This window comes from Heloderma suspectum, chromosome 8 (genome assembly GCF_057233095.1).
Source record: "Heloderma suspectum isolate Gila_16-S chromosome 8, 16-S_ref, whole genome shotgun sequence".
In the NCBI taxonomy this organism is placed as follows: Eukaryota; Metazoa; Chordata; class Lepidosauria; order Squamata; family Helodermatidae; genus Heloderma; species Heloderma suspectum.
Window position 1 is genome coordinate 38,167,598 of NC_139465.1, and position 15,934 is coordinate 38,183,531.

The following is a 15,934-nucleotide window of genomic DNA, read 5'->3' on the forward strand; positions in this document are numbered from 1 at the left end:
CTCCAGATGTTTTGGACGTCAACTCCCAGCATGGCCAATAGTCAAGAACACTGAGAGTCGTAGTCCAAAACATCTGGAGAGCACCAGGTTGGGGAAGATGCCACTGTCAGAGAAAGAAGCAAACAGAAGAGAGCACAAAGGTGTGGAGAAACAGATTCATCTAGGAAAAGCAGACTTGATCTGGACATCTCATCAGTTGTGTTAATGGTGGTCACATGAGCCATCCATTCCTCATTGCCGCCGTTGGGGCCATCTTGCACAGCTGGTCCAGTTGTATTTTAAGAGGGACTGTGTTCTAAGATGCTTCTGACATTGTATGAAGGGGATGTGATCTTAGTTGCTGCATGCTGAAATAGAACGATCGTCCCCTGCTGAGCATGAAGGACAGAGAATAAGGCCAACGGTGGTGAAGGAGGACACATCAGCACAAGAATGTCTGTTAAAATTGCTGCTACGGATCCACAGCTCTAAAGGCCTACTGCCGTCACCACCTCTGCATTCACGTAAAGTTGCTTGCAAAAGGTGTTCTTGTTACTTCATGGTGGCCAGGGCGCTCATGCTAAAACTTCTTAAAATGCTGCATCAAGAGAAAGCTGGCTTCTGCACCCTATATACTGTACATTATGCACATTTTGCATAATTTCTTATTTTGAATAATTTATTCTGCAGATTTTTACTAACTTGAATAATTTATTCTGATTTAGCTAGTCATGGGAGTGAGCTATGCAGGGCATGAAGCTTTGCTCTGAGCCACTGGAGATCTATTTCAGCCAGTCTCTGACTTCTGGTGTTTCAGCAGGTGCTCCCTGAACACTTTCAAGTGTATCTTCACAGCCATGAGCGTTAGAAACTTGCTTATATTTTTTCTTTTATTAAAAGAAAGTTTTGATTCTGCTTCCAGTATCACCTGCTGTGCTGTGCCCTGCATGGCCAATGGTGTGTAGGACTTCAGCTCCCTACTCAAACTCATTTGGCTAAAGATTTTTTTTACAGCGTTGTAATGAAACACATGGCTCTAGGTGTAAAGGTCCAGATCCCTAGGAAGCTGCCTTATGCAGACAGGAGCCCTACCTGGAGATGCAAAGGATTAAACCTAGACCTTCTGGGCAGTATCCTATACCACCACTGCACCGCCACTAGTTTTCTTGCGCTAGCGGAACGGGCCCCTAACGCAACAGGAATGAGTATTTCCCAACTAAGCATGGAAACAAGCTGCAACGGGAGCTCTACTGACCTGCCCTCTTCTGGAAACGAAATAGACGCTCGTTTCAATTTTTTCCCCAGGAACTGCCAGTTCCTGTTGCACTTGTGGTCCATTCAGCTTGTCTTCCATGAACGGAACTCTCCTTCTGTGAATGGAAGCTCCCTCCACAAATGGAATGGAACCTTTGGGTCATCCAACACATATGTATTGCCCCTGCAGTAGGCTTTGAACTCTTAATTTAGAGGTGCCAAGATAGTGATAAATGAGATCCAGGTTTACTTACAAGGAGATACATTATTGAGTACAATCAGCACACAGGCGTACCCAATGGTTGGTTCAGACAGCTTCTCTGAACCCAGGGCCATGGGGTAAAATGGGTTTTATACCATACATGTCAGCAGTGAGGCAGCATGACAGCAGCAAGCGTTAATTAGCATTCGTCTACACCTTTCCCATCATAGACTAGCAGTGCTTGTTCAGAAGGAAACTTTCCCAGCACAGACACCTGCAGCTTGGCATAAACATAGCCTCACTTCCCAGGCACATACTAGGCCCTGATAAGATACTCTAACTCGTTAGTATGGAATGTGCTTGAGGCCGCACTATCAGCCTTTGACTCATCCTGGTAAATCAAGAGGCCTGTTAAGGAAAACAGCAGCCTTCTGAACCACAGTCAGAGAGCATTATGGGGCATCTAAGCCCCTCTAAAACTACTAATAGCCTGGTTCAGGCCTGGGGCCTTACAGCATGTTCCGGAAGGCTCTTAGAATCATAGAATCATAGAATAGTAGGGTTGGAAGGGGCCTACATGGCCATCGAGTCCAACCCCCTGCTCAATGCAGGAATCCAGGTCAGAGCATCCCTGACAGATGGCTGTCCAGCCTCCTCTTGAAGGCCTCCAGTGTGGGAGAGCCCACCACCTCCCCAGGTAATTGGTTCCATTGTCGTATTGCTCTTACAGTCAGGACGTTTTTCCTGATGTTCAGCCGGAATCTGGCGTCCTGTAACTTGAGCCCATTATTCCATGTCCTGCACTCTGGGATGATCAAGAAGAGATCCTGGCCTTCTTCTCTGTGACAACCTTTCAAGTACTTGAAGAGTGCTACCATATCTCCCCTCAGTCTTCTCTTCTCAAGGCTAAACATGCCCAGTTCTTTCTGTCTCTCTTCATAGGGCTTTGTTTCCAGTCCCCTGATCATCTTTGTTGCCCTCCTCTGAACCCTCTCCACTTTGTCTGCATCCTTCTTAAAGTGTGGTGCCCAGAACTGGACACAGTACTGCAGATGAGGCCTAACCAGTGCTGAGTAGAGAGGAACTAGTACTTCCCGGGATTTGGAAGCGATGCTTCTATGAATGCAGCCCAAAATAGCATTTGCCTTTTTTGCAGCCACATCACATTGTTGGCTCATATTCAGCTTGTGATCGACAACAATTCCAAGATCCTTCTCGCTTGTAGTGTGGTTGAGCCACGTATCCCCCATCTTGTAACTGTGCATTTGGTTTCTTTTTCCTAGGTGCAGAACTTGGCATTGATCCCTATGAAATGTCATTCTGTTGTTTTCTGCCCAGCGCTCCAGTCTATCCAGATCACTTTGAATTTTGTTTCTGTCTTCCAAAGTATTAGCTATCCCGCCCAATTTGGTGTCATCTGCAAATTTGATTAGCATTCCCTGCACCTCCTCCTCCAAGTCATTAATACAAATGTTGAAGAGCACTGGGCCCAGGACTGAGCCCTGCGGTACCCCACTCGTTACCTCTCCCCAGCTTGAGAAGGTCCCATTGATAAGCACTCTTTGAGTCCGATTCTGTAGCCAACTGTGGATCCACCGGATCGTTGTTTCATCTAGCCCACTTTGAGCTAGTTTGCTCATCAGGATATCATGGGGCACTTTGTCGAAAGCTTTGCTGAAGTCGAGGTATATGATGTCTACAGCATTCCCACAGTCTACAAGGGAGGTGACTTGATCAAAAAATGAGATCAGATTTGTCTGGCAGGACTTGTTTTTGACAAATCCATGTTGGCTTCGAGTAATCACGGCATTGTTGTCAAGGTGCTTCCAGACGGATTCCTTTATCATCTGCTCCAGAATTTTCCCAGGGATTGATGTCAGACTGACTGGTCTGTAGTTCCCAGGTTCCTCCTTTTTACCCTTTTTGAAGATAGGGACAACATTAGCCCTCCTCCAGTCATCTGGCACTTCCCCCGTCCTTCATGATTTCTCAAAGAGAATAGACAGCGGTTCTGAGAGTTCTTCTGCCAGTTCCTTTATGACTCTAGGATGCAGTTCATCTGGCCCTGGAGATTTGAACTCATTCAAAGTCATTAAGTGTTCCTTGACCATATGCCTATCGATCTCAAGCTGCAGTCCTGCCCCTTCAGCCTGTACTTCGCCTTTGCCAGGGGGGTCATAGACCCTCTTTTGGGAGAAGACTGAGCCAAAGTAGGAATTGAGCACCTCTGCCTTTTCTTTGTCATCTGTTATCATTTTGCCATCCTTATTTAATAGCTGAACCAGCATTCTTTCCTCTGCCTTTTACTACGCACGTAGCTGAAGAAAGCCTTTTTGTTGTTTTTAGCATCCCTTGCTCATTCTCAGCTCTTGCTCAGCTCATTCTCAGCTTTAGCCTTCCTGACGCCATCCCTGCAATTCTGTGCTACCTGCCTGTACTCTTCCTTTGTTACTTGGCCTTCTTTCCACTTCCTATATGTATCCTTTTTTGTTTTCAGGTCATCCCTAAGCTTTTTGTGAAGCCACATAGGCTTCTTCTGTTGTCTTCCACCTTTTCTTCTTGTTGGAATTGTTTGTGATTGTGCCTTGAGAATTTCCTTTTTTAAAAGCTCCCACCCATCTTGGACTCCTTTTCTCGTTAGCGTCGCTTGCCATGGGACCTTACTGATCATTGTTCTGAGTTTATTAAAATCAGCTTTCCTAAAATCCAGGGTACGCGTTTGACTACACTCAGCTTTTGCTTCTCTTAGAACCAAGACCTCAAGTACAACATGGTCGCTTTCCCCCAGAGTTCCTGTAACTGCTACTTTATCCACTAAGTCATCTCTGTTGGTTAGGATCAAGTCAAGGATAGCCGATCCTCTAGTTCCTTCCTCTACTTTCTGTAGGAGGAAGTTATCCGCCGCACAAGTCAGGAATTTCCTGGAGGGGCCATGTTTTGCAGAATTTGTCTCCCAACAAATATCGGGGAAATTGAAGTCCCCCATTACTACTATATCATGCTTCCTTAAAACATTGGCTATTTGCTTTTCAAAAGTTTCATCCTCGTCTTCTCCTTGATTGGGTGGCCGGTAGTAGACTCCGACCACCAGGTTCCTTTTATTCTTTGCTCCATTTATTTCAACCCAGATGCTCTCGATGGGGCTACCAAGCTCCTCCTCCTGTATTTCTGTGCAGAGATATGTATTTTTCACATATAGTGCAACCCCACCTCCCTTTCTGTTCCTCCTGTTCTTTTTGAACAAGTTATATCCTTCAATTGCTGTATTCCAGTCATGAGAGTCATCCCACCAAGTCTCAGTTATACCTATCAGGTCATAATTTCCCTCTTGTATTAAGAGTTCAAGTTCGCTCTGTTTGTTTCCCATACTCTGGGCATTAGAATATAGACATCGAAGACCATGTGCTTCATAGTCTGGCTTTCTTCCTACATGTGTCTGAAGACTATTATTGGGCGCTATCAGAGCTGTTCTCTCCGTTGCAGTGCATGCGCCTACGTCCATTGTTACCCCCAACATTACATCTCCCTTCCCCGTAGGATTCAGTTCAAAGCCCTCCTGATGAAGTTCTTCATGCTGTGGCCAAACACATTCTTCCCATCCTTTGTGAGGTGCAACCCGTCCCTAGCCAACAGCCCATCTTCCAGGAAGTATAGCCCATGGTCCCAGAATCCAAATCTCTCTCGTCGGCACCACCTTCGTAGCCAGTCATTCAGCTGGAGTATTTTTCGTTCCCTTTCTATCCCTCTTCTAACTACTGGAAGGATGGATGAGAAAACTATCTGGGCCCCAAAGTTCTTGAGTTTCCTTCTCAAAGCTTCAAAGTCTGACGTGATCTCTTTGTAGCTCCGCTTGGCGGTATCATTTGTTCCCACATGGATGAGAAGAAAGGGATACCTGTCAGTGGGCTTTATGAGTGCAGGCAACCTTTCAGTCACGTCTCTAATCTGTCCTCCCGGGAGACAACATACCTGGCGAGTCCACGGGTCTTTGCGACATACTTGGGTCTCGATCCTACGCAGCAAGGAGTCTCCCACTACTACCACTCTTCTTCTTCTTGTAGGCCTGGGTTTCATCGCCTCTGCTTGACTGACCTTCAGCCTCTTGCTCACTCTCATGCAGGTTCCCCTGTGATTCTTCCTCTGCAGGCTGTCCTCCAGTCTCATCCACAAGTACCTGGAATCGGTTCCACAGTTCCACTGCTTCCACTGGTGCAGAGTAGCGTCTAGTTCTTCTTCTCCTAACTGTCACCCTTTTCCAAGGAGTATCATCTACTCCATTTTTCTTCACCTCAGCATTTCCCACTGCCTCATCTTGCTGTTGCTTTTCAAGCTTCTGGTCTTCCCTTTGCTGCTGTAGTTCCCCCATTCTGTCCAAGAACTCTTCGTGTTCTCTTATTCCCTGGAGGGTCGACAGTCGCCGCTCCAGTCCACTTACTTTTTCTTCCAACCACGTGATCAACTTGCACTTGTTGCAGGTGTAGGCCATGTTGTTCTCAGGCAAGAAAACAAACATTGCACACACCTTGCAGGTCACCACCACTGGAGAGTCTTGTCCTTCCATAGCCTCTTTTCCCTTTTTGTGTCTGGCTTTGTGATTGTTCTAGACTAGCCTGTGCCTGCTCCTCTACTCAGCAGAGGTTAAAAGCAGAGTCCCACTGGTGTGAAAGTGTGTGTTAGAAGACAAATAAATGGAAAAAAGTTAGTTAAAAAAATAAAAAATGAAAAAAATGTTAGGGGCCTCCCCCTTGACCTCCCCTGCCCAACTCCCCTGGCCAACTCCTGTTTGCTCCCCCTGGTCGCTCGCTCCGGTCGCTCGCTCTCTGGGAGCTTGCCTGCTTCTGTAGTCCCTGGACCAGCTGGAGCAGCTTGCTCCGCTCTGCTCTGCTCAGCTGGGAGGCGGGAAACAGACTGAAGCTTCCTGCCCAGTCAGCTGCTGGGAGTACTCAGGCCACACACCTCCAATTCAGTTGGAGCTCTCTTCTCCACCTGTACGACAGATTGATGTCTTCTGCAACAGCCTCTCTAAAAACAAAGAGCATTTGTAATTGGGATGGAAATGATAAATTTGGACAAAACAATGCTGTCCTAAGGCAGGTCATCAAGAGGTCAAAAGGAACCTCTCCAGCTGCAGCATTTCGAATGGGAAGGTGACATGCTGCAAGGCACCTTAAGGTTCATGCGCACAGATGCATATGGATGTGGAACCTCTGGTTCCATCCTTACCACTACTTATTTGTGAGTAGATATGCTGCTCGTGCTTATTTCTGAGCAGACATGCTTCCTACGATAAATTAGTAACAATGGAATTTGGCAGGGTGGGTGGGTGCATTTTTCAGCCCTGCCCACTGTTTTTGCTGCCACCCCCCTCGCCCTCCCCCCCCCCCAGCCAAACTTCTTTGAAACAGAATTCTGCTTTCGGGCTGAGAAAGGTTCCTCATTACCAACAACCATGCTGACCATGGATGATGGGAGTTGTAGTCCTAGCCCATCTGGAGATGGCAGGTTAGAGAAGGCTGCGATAAAACATTCTTAGTAAATAGGAAGAGTTGTAATGTACGTTCACTTTTCCAAAGTCTGAGAACTCTGGAATATCAGGGCTGGTCTATTCATGCAGCAGGATGAGATGGCCATGAGGTAGAAGAGTCTTGAGGTGGCAGAAATGGACTGTACCACTTCAGAATGCATGTGGAGGAATCACAGTTTTGAATGTTCCCCTAGGAAAACCACACACACTGGATTCAGAAAACTAGCAGCGTGGCACTGGTGTCTGAAGTGGTTCAGTCCACTCAGGATTCTGCCGCCTAGTTCTACTGCATGCATAGATCAGGTCTGGCTAACAGACAGTAAGCACCCTGGTGTGTGTGTGTGTGTGTGTGTGTGTGTGTGTACGGGGGGGGGGGCAGAGAGAGGCAGAGAAAAGCAAAAATTATTCCTTCTATTCCTGATGTTCTGGCTGTAAGTGCCATTGCTTATGTAGCCGAAATGGCAAGACCCACATAAAAGAAGCGGGCAGTATCAGCAGGGTTAAGGTTTGCAGAAGTAGTTACAAAAGCCTAGGAGCGGGAATCCCCCTATGCCCAGTTAGCCCACCAAGGACTAAATGTGTTCAGTGGCCAAAGAATACTGTCTCTTTGTGGGTGGGGTAGAAAATGGGGCATAGGGCAGAGCAGTGGAGGCTAACCTTGGGTTAGCTCCTTTAAAGTTTCAGCTGAAACCCAGAATAGATTCACCACCTCACTGACATCGGAGCCACCAGCCTCCAACTGGGGCAGAAAAACAGAGCATCCTGAAAAGGACCATAACACGCTGCAACATTTTGTTGCAGATTCCACTTGTAATATACGGAGAGTGGGAAGGACTGGAAGGAACACAGACAACATCCCCTGAAGGTAAAGCAATGAAATCACACACGCTTGTGCTTTCTTTGTTTTGGCCAGGGATTTAGGACTAAGGACCTTTACACCGGCTTCTTGGAAGCGGTGGACTTTCTGCTCAAAGGCATGGGCTGCAAACTGCGTAGCTGCTTGATGTTCTTGTCCAAAAATGCTTTTGCTCAGTGCCAAAATCTGTGATTGTGTCTGAACTAAACTGTCAATTTAAAGGCCAGCAACGGCTGTACGTTGTTTCTGTATTGCACTGCTGTTGTAAACATGAACAGTGTCTCACTGATTAATCTGTGATGGAAATACACATCTTGTTTCATTTTTCTTTGTAAATTGGAAAATGCTCTATTAAAACATTCTGTGGCTTGGCTCAGCTATCATTAATCGACGCATTATTCGCCCAAACCAAATAGGTAGCGCTGCCATAGGAAGTCCAAGTGAGACCATCCCTTTCACTAAAAGAATCAGTGCAATTAATCATACTGGCAGCCAGCTTTTGAATTAGAACTCTTCTTCAGATGTAAGTGCACAAAGCAAACAACAACAACAACAAAGGACCTATAACACCTTCAGGCCAATGTTAAAATACCTGTATCTAGAAATCTTGAGAATAAAGGAGCAGAAATAGAATCATCTCATCCAAGGGGAAGTTGTTAAACAAGCCATGAGACTTTGCAAACACAGAAGTCTTTCTGTTCAACTCTCCACCTCAGAAGAGTTCCAATTTTCAGCTTATGTGGGGAAGATGTACTGCGCTGACCTTTTCTTTTTTTTTAAGTGATCATCTAGATGCTTCCAATCCATCAACTAGAGAGAGGAGAAAGACTAACATGGATAGAAACATAGTAGTGGCAAGAAAATTGGCATCTGAAGTGAAACTCAGTTCAAGGGTGTGGTGGCAGAAATCAATTTAAAAGCCATAATACCCCTACAAAGCCTTTAGCTTTTGCTTCTCTTGAGAATGAGAAAGCAACTCAAGATGTATTTCAGATTTAGGGGAGATTTTTTATTAAAAAAAATAGCAGGGCTCTCTTGCCTCTGTGCCATTAATCGCAGCCTCACACACAGAAACCTAGCAGATAAAGACAAGAAAAAAAATAACCAGGAGGAGTGGCAAAGGGTCCACCACTGCGGCAACTGCTGTCTTAGGCCCTTTTCTAGCACTCCTTCAACCCATGCTGGCTGGCCAGCACTGTGATTTCCCATGGTGCCTACATCAGTACCGTGAGGTGCTCTGCACAAGTTCAGAGGCACTACCTCTAATTATTAACTCCTATGTTCTAGGTGCTGAGATTAAGTTCTGGGGTAGAACCCTGATGAGTTTCAGCAGCAACAATGTAGAAAAGGATAACCCTGGCACCAATCCCATTTGAGTGAACAGGGGGCTCTGACAAGGACATGAACATGTACTTGCACAGACAGATTTCCATTTTTGACACAGAACTGGTGATCAGGGGAAGCAAGGATTCTCTGCGCTAAATTTGGCCCTGGCCCTATTCCCCTTCATGCACTCCAGATGAGGGCCCTCTGAATATGTACTCTCTGCACAGTGCATATTCAGAGGACCAGACACACTCACACAGCACACCCCACGCCATCACTACAACTCACGCAGTTGCAACATTCTCTTGGTAGTGGCAATGAAAAAGCATATACTTAAGGAGGCAGGGGGGAAGCCTTACAAGAGGAGACTTCAAACTTAAAGAGGCGGGGAAAAGACTTACAAAAGGAGAATTAAGACTTAAGAAGGCAGGGGAAAAACTTACAAATTATGGAGTGGGGCAGGAACCTCACTCTTTGTAGATACTAGTATGTGGAGGATGCACGGCTGGCATTGAGCGACATCTTCCCAGTGAAGTTTAGCGAAAGAAGACATACCCCATATTTCTCTGTCCTTGCTGCACTTCATTGGCTTGCCGCTTGTGTGCTTGGGGAAATGCAGGCCAAGATGATGTCACATCACGCCCAGCACTGCTGACTTCTTGTTCTCCAGAGGAAGAGGCTGCCCACTGCCCAATTTCCTAGGAACACTGTCACACAACTAAAGGTACGGCATGTCCATCCAAGAGCATAAGCAACTGCCTTGCCCCTGAAATTATGGCACACTGGGTTCACACAACACAACAACCCACACTGAAGGCTGAGCATGGGTTGTCATTGAACTGCGGGTTGTGGCTGAAATGTGGGTTGCTGTGTTGTGTGAACCCAGCCACACTAACCATGGTTTGATAACCAAGAACCCACAGTTCACAACCCAACAACAAACCATGGGCTCTTCGTGGATTGTTTGTGGTTAACAGACAGTGGTGTGTTAGCACGGCAGGGTTCACAGAACACAACAATCCACATTTCAACAACCCACAGTTCATGACAACCCACACCCAACCCATACTAAATCTTGAGTCTAGGGTTGTCATACTGTGTGAACCCAGCTGTGTCCCATCCTTCTCCATGAAGGTATTGGCTGGCATCCTAGGGTAGGGCAGGAGACATGGCTCAGTGCTCAAGCCCATGCTTTGTCTACAGAAGGCCTGAGGTTAAATCCCTGGCATCTCCAGGCTCAAAGGACATCAGATTGCAGGGCTGGAAAAATCCTCTTGGCCTGAGACCCTGAAGAGCCACTGCCAACTGGCATAGAAGATACTGGGCTAGAGGTGGACTATTTATCTGGCTTGGTAAAAGGCAGCTTCATAAATGCATGGAGGAGATTCAATTTTTTCATTCCATACATCCTAGAAAGACCTGGGTTTTAATCTCCCTTGGAACATAAGGGCCCTACTGGAACAGACCAGAGTTCATTTGGTTCATCATCCTGTTTCCTACAGTGGCCAACTAGAAGCTCATTGAGAGCCAGCGTGGTGTAGTGGCAAGAGTGCTGGACTGGGAGTCGGGAGATCTGGGTTCTAGCCCCCACTCGGCCATGGAAGCTCACTGGGTGATTTTGGGCCAGTCACAGACTCTCAGCTCAACCCACCTCACAGGGTTGTTGTTGTGAGGATAAAATGGAGGAGGAGGAGGACTATGTACGCCACCTTGGGTTCCTTAAGGAGGAAAAAAGGCGGGATATAAATGTAATAAATAAATAAATAAGCTCTGAAGCAGAACTAATAGTAAACTGGAGACTTACAGAAAGCCTCCAAGCCTTTCATTGGGTGGCTTTTTGGCAAGCCTCACCAACCACACAGAGTTCCTGTGAGGACAAAGTAGGCAGCACTGCTAAGTTCTTTAGAGGAAGAACAGGCCATAAATATTATTAAATAGCAACCTGTCTAATGACTGAGCAATCAGGAGTACTGCTATTAACAAGATTGTTGGACAAGACCATTGTGGATGACACTTATTTACACTACACGCATATACACTCAATGATACAAATCCCTCGTCAGTTTGGCAAATGTTTACAGTGGACTGCATCTTGCTAAACAACTTTAGCTTTTATGTTTGTGAGCAAGCCCAGAAAGCAATGTTATTAGGTAGCCTATATAAATGTCATAACTAACTAAGGGCACGATCCTATGCATGTTTAGACAGAAAAAAGTCCTCCAGTTCCCAGCATTCCCCAGCCAGCCTGGCTGGGGCATGCTGGGAGTTGTAAGACTTTTTTCTGCCTAAATATGCATAACATTGTGCCCTAAATAAATACACTTTAGATATGTTTCTAAAGTCCTACCCAGTGTTTATGCTAATGCATACAAGAACATCCTACCTTTTTACTTAGAGAATGACACTCCTGGCTTTCATACAGAAGTACTATACAAACAAGTATTTATTTTGTTATTTATTTTATACATTTGTAATCTCAGTTTAAAAAACATAGCTCAAGCACTGAAGTGTGTTATACCTGAAGTTTTCCTATTGTCATCCGATATATATCATGTATCAGTTTTGTCTAAAATTCAGAAATATACTGCCTCCAAAATATTTGTATACCCTTTATTTTTCCAATCTTTATTTTTAAGTAAATTTCTTCCTATAATCTAGTAACCAAGATAGCCATGAGAAATAAACATAGGATAAAAAAGGGGAAAAATAGCTGATATTTATGCAGCCATTTAAGTATTTGCTTTTAAGGCGAGACTAGCTTTAGCCAAAAGGTGTCAAGCCTGATCCCCTCAAAATAAGCTGTGCTGGGGTAACAGGAGGCACAGAGACACTATACCAAGTCAGACCACTGGCCCATGTAACTCAGCATTATCCCTGACTTGAGGCAACTCTCCAGGGTTTTGGACAGGGGTCTTTCTGAAGTCTATAAGAAATACCAGGGATAGAACCTGCAACCTTCTGAACGCAAAGCAAATGGTCTAACACAGAGCTACAGGTACTGTGTGTCAAAAGAGAAGCGTGAAAAGGGCAGAAGGGACAAGAAGAGGTTGCTGAAAGTTCTGCACCCAAGCTCACTACCTGCCTGGCTAGTTTGGTTAGTGAAAGGAGCAGAGGGTACAGATCTTGGCTGCCATTCCTTCTTTGAAGTTCATGTACTGATACTTTTAGACTAAACCATTCAGGGGATGGCACACAATGTGCCATCCTTCCCTTCCTTATACAGAATGGAAGGTTTGTTTTCATTTTTTAGTACACACAAGCATAAAACTATATGGGGGGGCAGGGGGAGCAGCAAATTCCACACCAGCAGCCATTTATGCTTGAGACTTTACTCATTCCAAGGTTCTTTGGCTGGGCTTTGACTGTATCGCTCTTTTGCTCAGGTCCTCAAATCAAACATACAAAATGTTAAACAGTGCTTTTTTCAGAAACACGGTCAAACATCCACACAAGCATTATTTAAAGTCAGGTTCTTTTGATGGGTGTATTTTTTTCTCTTTTCTTTTTTAGACAAAGATTTCTTAACAATTGGTTCCATCCCTGGCAGCGGAGCCCTTTTGCGAGCTGCAGTTTCTATTTTCCGAACAAGGTCCACATCCCACCTGTGGGTCACAAAGCTGACTGCAGTCCCAGGGAACTTACTCCCGGTGCGGCCAATTCGTCCCACCCGATGCAGGTAATCGTGTAGCGTTGTTGGAAAGTCGTAGTTGATCACCAGCTCCACATGGGTGGTATCCAGACCCCGGGAAGCTATATCAGTGCACACCAAGATGTCAGATCGGCCTTTCTGGAAGGTGTCAAAGATGCCCTCTCTCATTACTGCTTGCATCTGTCCCTGCAAGCGTAGGTGTTTAATCTTATGGTCATCCAATATGTAACCAAGCCAGTTAACTGTACCCGCAGTGTTGCAAAAAACCAGAACAGCTCCAGACGAGGGCCCTCGATCTTTGATCAGCTGAAGCATCTCCGCCACCTTGTTGCTGCCCTTCAGGCGCATGAATTTTTGCTCCACATGGGGCTGAAGGTGATGCAACCTCTGGCTGGTTAGTACGCTGAAGCTGCCCAGGTCGGCAACCTTACTCAGCAGTTCACCCAACCCCTTTGGGACAGTGGCTCCCATTGCCACCAGCTGGGCTTTGGGATCCCAAAAGTCACTGACTTCCTTGAGGCTGGTGCTGAGGGGGGCCCGCTGGAGCAGGTCTTCCACCAAGTCTACAAAGGTGGGGTCCAGCAAGGTGTCCACTTCATCCAACACCAGGCAGTGCAGCTTCTCCAAGGTCAACATCCGCCTCCGCAACGCCTTGCACAGTGCGCCCGGTGTGGCCACCAAGATATCAGCAGGGCCGGCAAGGATCTTCCGTCGGACGTGGCCTATGCCCCGGCCGCCTCCAACCTCCCTCACCTGCAAGCCCAAAGGAGTGCACAGGTAAGAGGCGACACTCCGCACCTGTCCTGCGAGTTCTCGGGAAGGCAGCACCACCAAGGAGCGGGGGCAGGCAACGCTCCTGCCCAGCAAGTGCTGGGATTGCAAGAGCCGCTGTATCAGGGGTAGCAGATACGCTAGGGTCTTGCCACTGCCAGTCTCGGCGGCACAGAGCGCATTGGACCCCTTCAGCAAGGTCGGGATGGAGCGCTTTTGCACGGCGGTGGGCTGGGAGATGCCCAGGACGTCTTGCAAGGCGGTTAGCAGCCGGGGCTCCACTCCCAGGGCTAGGAAAGAGGAGGAAGAATCGGCGTCGGTCTCCCGTGCTTGTGGCGGCTCCTGCCGCGTCCGCTCCAGCAGAAAATAATCCCCCAGGGACAAGCGGTGCTTCCAGCCGTCCGAGACCAGGCGCGGCTTCTCCCAGCGCCCCACCGTCTGCCGCGCGGCCTGGTTCAGCTCCTGCCGCCGGCTCCGCAGCAGCAACTTCCCAGAGGGGGGAAGGGGCGCCGCGGGGGCGCCCCTTTGGGCGGGTCTGGAGGCGGCCCGCTTCTGCCGCAGCCGCCAGGCGTGAGGGACTCGCACCACCGCCGGCGCCGCCGCCGCTTCCTCCGGAGGCGCCCCGGAGCCCGAGCACAGGCCCCAGCGGCGCAAAGCCGGCGGCGGCCACGGGGCGCACCGGCCTCGAGCGCCGGCCCAGGCGGCCCCACGGGCCCCGCAGGCGTTCAGAGCCATCCGGAGGAGCCCCCGCGAGGCGGAAGAGCGGCGACGGCGGCGTGAGGAGAACGCCTCGGCTCCGCGACGGGCGCGGGCGGATGACGCCACGAGCCCGCGCGCGTTTCTGCTACGATTTCCCCATCGTAACTATGGGGGGGTCGAAGGCTGATGACGCCATCCGCCCGCGCTGGCCCAGCCCAGGGAGACGCGGATCGGCGGTTAAATACCGTAGAGAGAGAAAATGGTAGAGTGATTAGTGAGCTGATGTTGGCCTTGACTGTCACATGCATACACGTACATTATCTGACGGGCATAGAGAAGGCTTTTCCCCAATAGGCTTCTCCATATATTGTCAATGGACCCAGGGCGACGCCTCTCCATCACGTTGTTGTTCAGTAGTTCGGATGTGTCCGACTCTTCGTGACCCCATGGACCACAGCACGCCAGGCCTTCCTGTCCTGCGCTCTCTCCTGGAGTGTGCTCAGGTTCATAGTCATTGCATCAGTGATGCTATCTATCTATTTATTTATCTATTTATTTATTTATTGCATTTATACCCTGCCTTTCTCCCTCTCGCAAGGAACTCAAGGCGGCTTGCATTCTCCTCCTCCTCACCGTTGTATCCTCACAACAACAACCCTGTGAGGTAGGTTGGGCTGAGAGTCTGTGACTGGCCCAAAGTCACCCAGTGAGCTTCCATGGCCAAGTGGGGACTAGAACCCGGATCTCCCGGCTCCCAGTCCATCACTCTCACCACTACACTACACTGGCTCTCTAGCCATCTCATCCTCTGCCGTCCCCTTCTCCTTTTGCCTTCAGTCTTTCCCAGCATCAGGGTCTTTTCCAGACAGTTTCTCTTCTCATTAGGTGGCCAAAATATTTGAGCTTCAGCTTCAGTACCTGTCCTTCCAATGAGCAGTCAGGGTTGATTTCCTTTAGGATTGACTGATTTGACCTCCTTGCAGTCCAGGGGACTCGTAAGAGTCTTCTCCAGCACCACAGTTCGAAAGCATCCATTCTTTGGCGCTCAGCCTTCCTTATAGTCCAGCTCTCACAGCCGTACATTACTACTGGGAAAACCATAGCTTTGATTATACAAACCTTTGTCGGCAAGGTGATGCCTCTGCTTCTGACTACGCTGTCTAGGTTGGCCATAGCTTTCCTCCCAAGGAGCAAGCGTCTTTTGATTTCATGGCTACAGTCACCGTCTGCGGTGATCTTGGAGCCCTCTATCACGTTGGCCCTCTTTCATTGAAACGCTACCTACTTTGCATCGGAAGTTAAGAGTGCAACACCTGGAGGTTCCACCGTTTTCCATCTCTGCGTCGTGTTAAGATGATGTTCAACACTGACTTAGCCGCGCCTTATTCCCATTCAGAATTTGGGAGAATAAAATCTTCCGGCTCTCCACGTGTTTCTTGACTCGGAATAAACCTGGCGATTTTGTTTTGAAGGGAGAGGGAGAAATCGCATAGTGAGGACAAAAGAATGATCCGGCTCTGGCAAGCAAACTTAGATATGGGAAAAGTGTGTTCTAAGGGCGCAATCCTATGCATGTTTAGACAGAAAAAAAGTCCCACAACACCCAGCATTCCCCAGCCAGCATGGCTGGCTGGGGAATGCTGGGAGTTGTTTAGACAGGAAAAAAGTCCCACA

The 15,934-nt window shown here is 47.9% G+C and overlaps 1 protein-coding gene across 1 annotated transcript; it reads right to left on the reverse strand.

Annotated features, from left to right (window-relative positions):
- Positions 1 to 6,249: 6,249 nt before the first annotated feature.
- On the reverse strand, positions 6,250 to 14,426 carry DDX28 (DEAD-box helicase 28). The gene is made up of 2 exons (XM_084811995.1): positions 9,585 to 14,426; positions 6,250 to 6,457 (listed from the first exon to the last, which is right to left on the reverse strand). The coding sequence occupies exon 1, from the start codon at positions 14,294 to 14,296 to the stop codon at positions 12,578 to 12,580; it is 1,719 nt and encodes a 572-aa protein (XP_084668121.1). The 5' UTR covers positions 14,297 to 14,426; the 3' UTR covers positions 6,250 to 6,457; positions 9,585 to 12,577.
- Between the last annotated feature and the right edge of the window lie 1,508 nt (positions 14,427 to 15,934).

Bases quoted from the DNA above. Each gene is read 5' to 3' on its own strand.
- DDX28 (XM_084811995.1), bottom strand. From the start codon at position 14,296: ATGGCTCTGAACGCCTGCGGGGCCCGTGGGGCCGCCTGGGCCGGCGCT.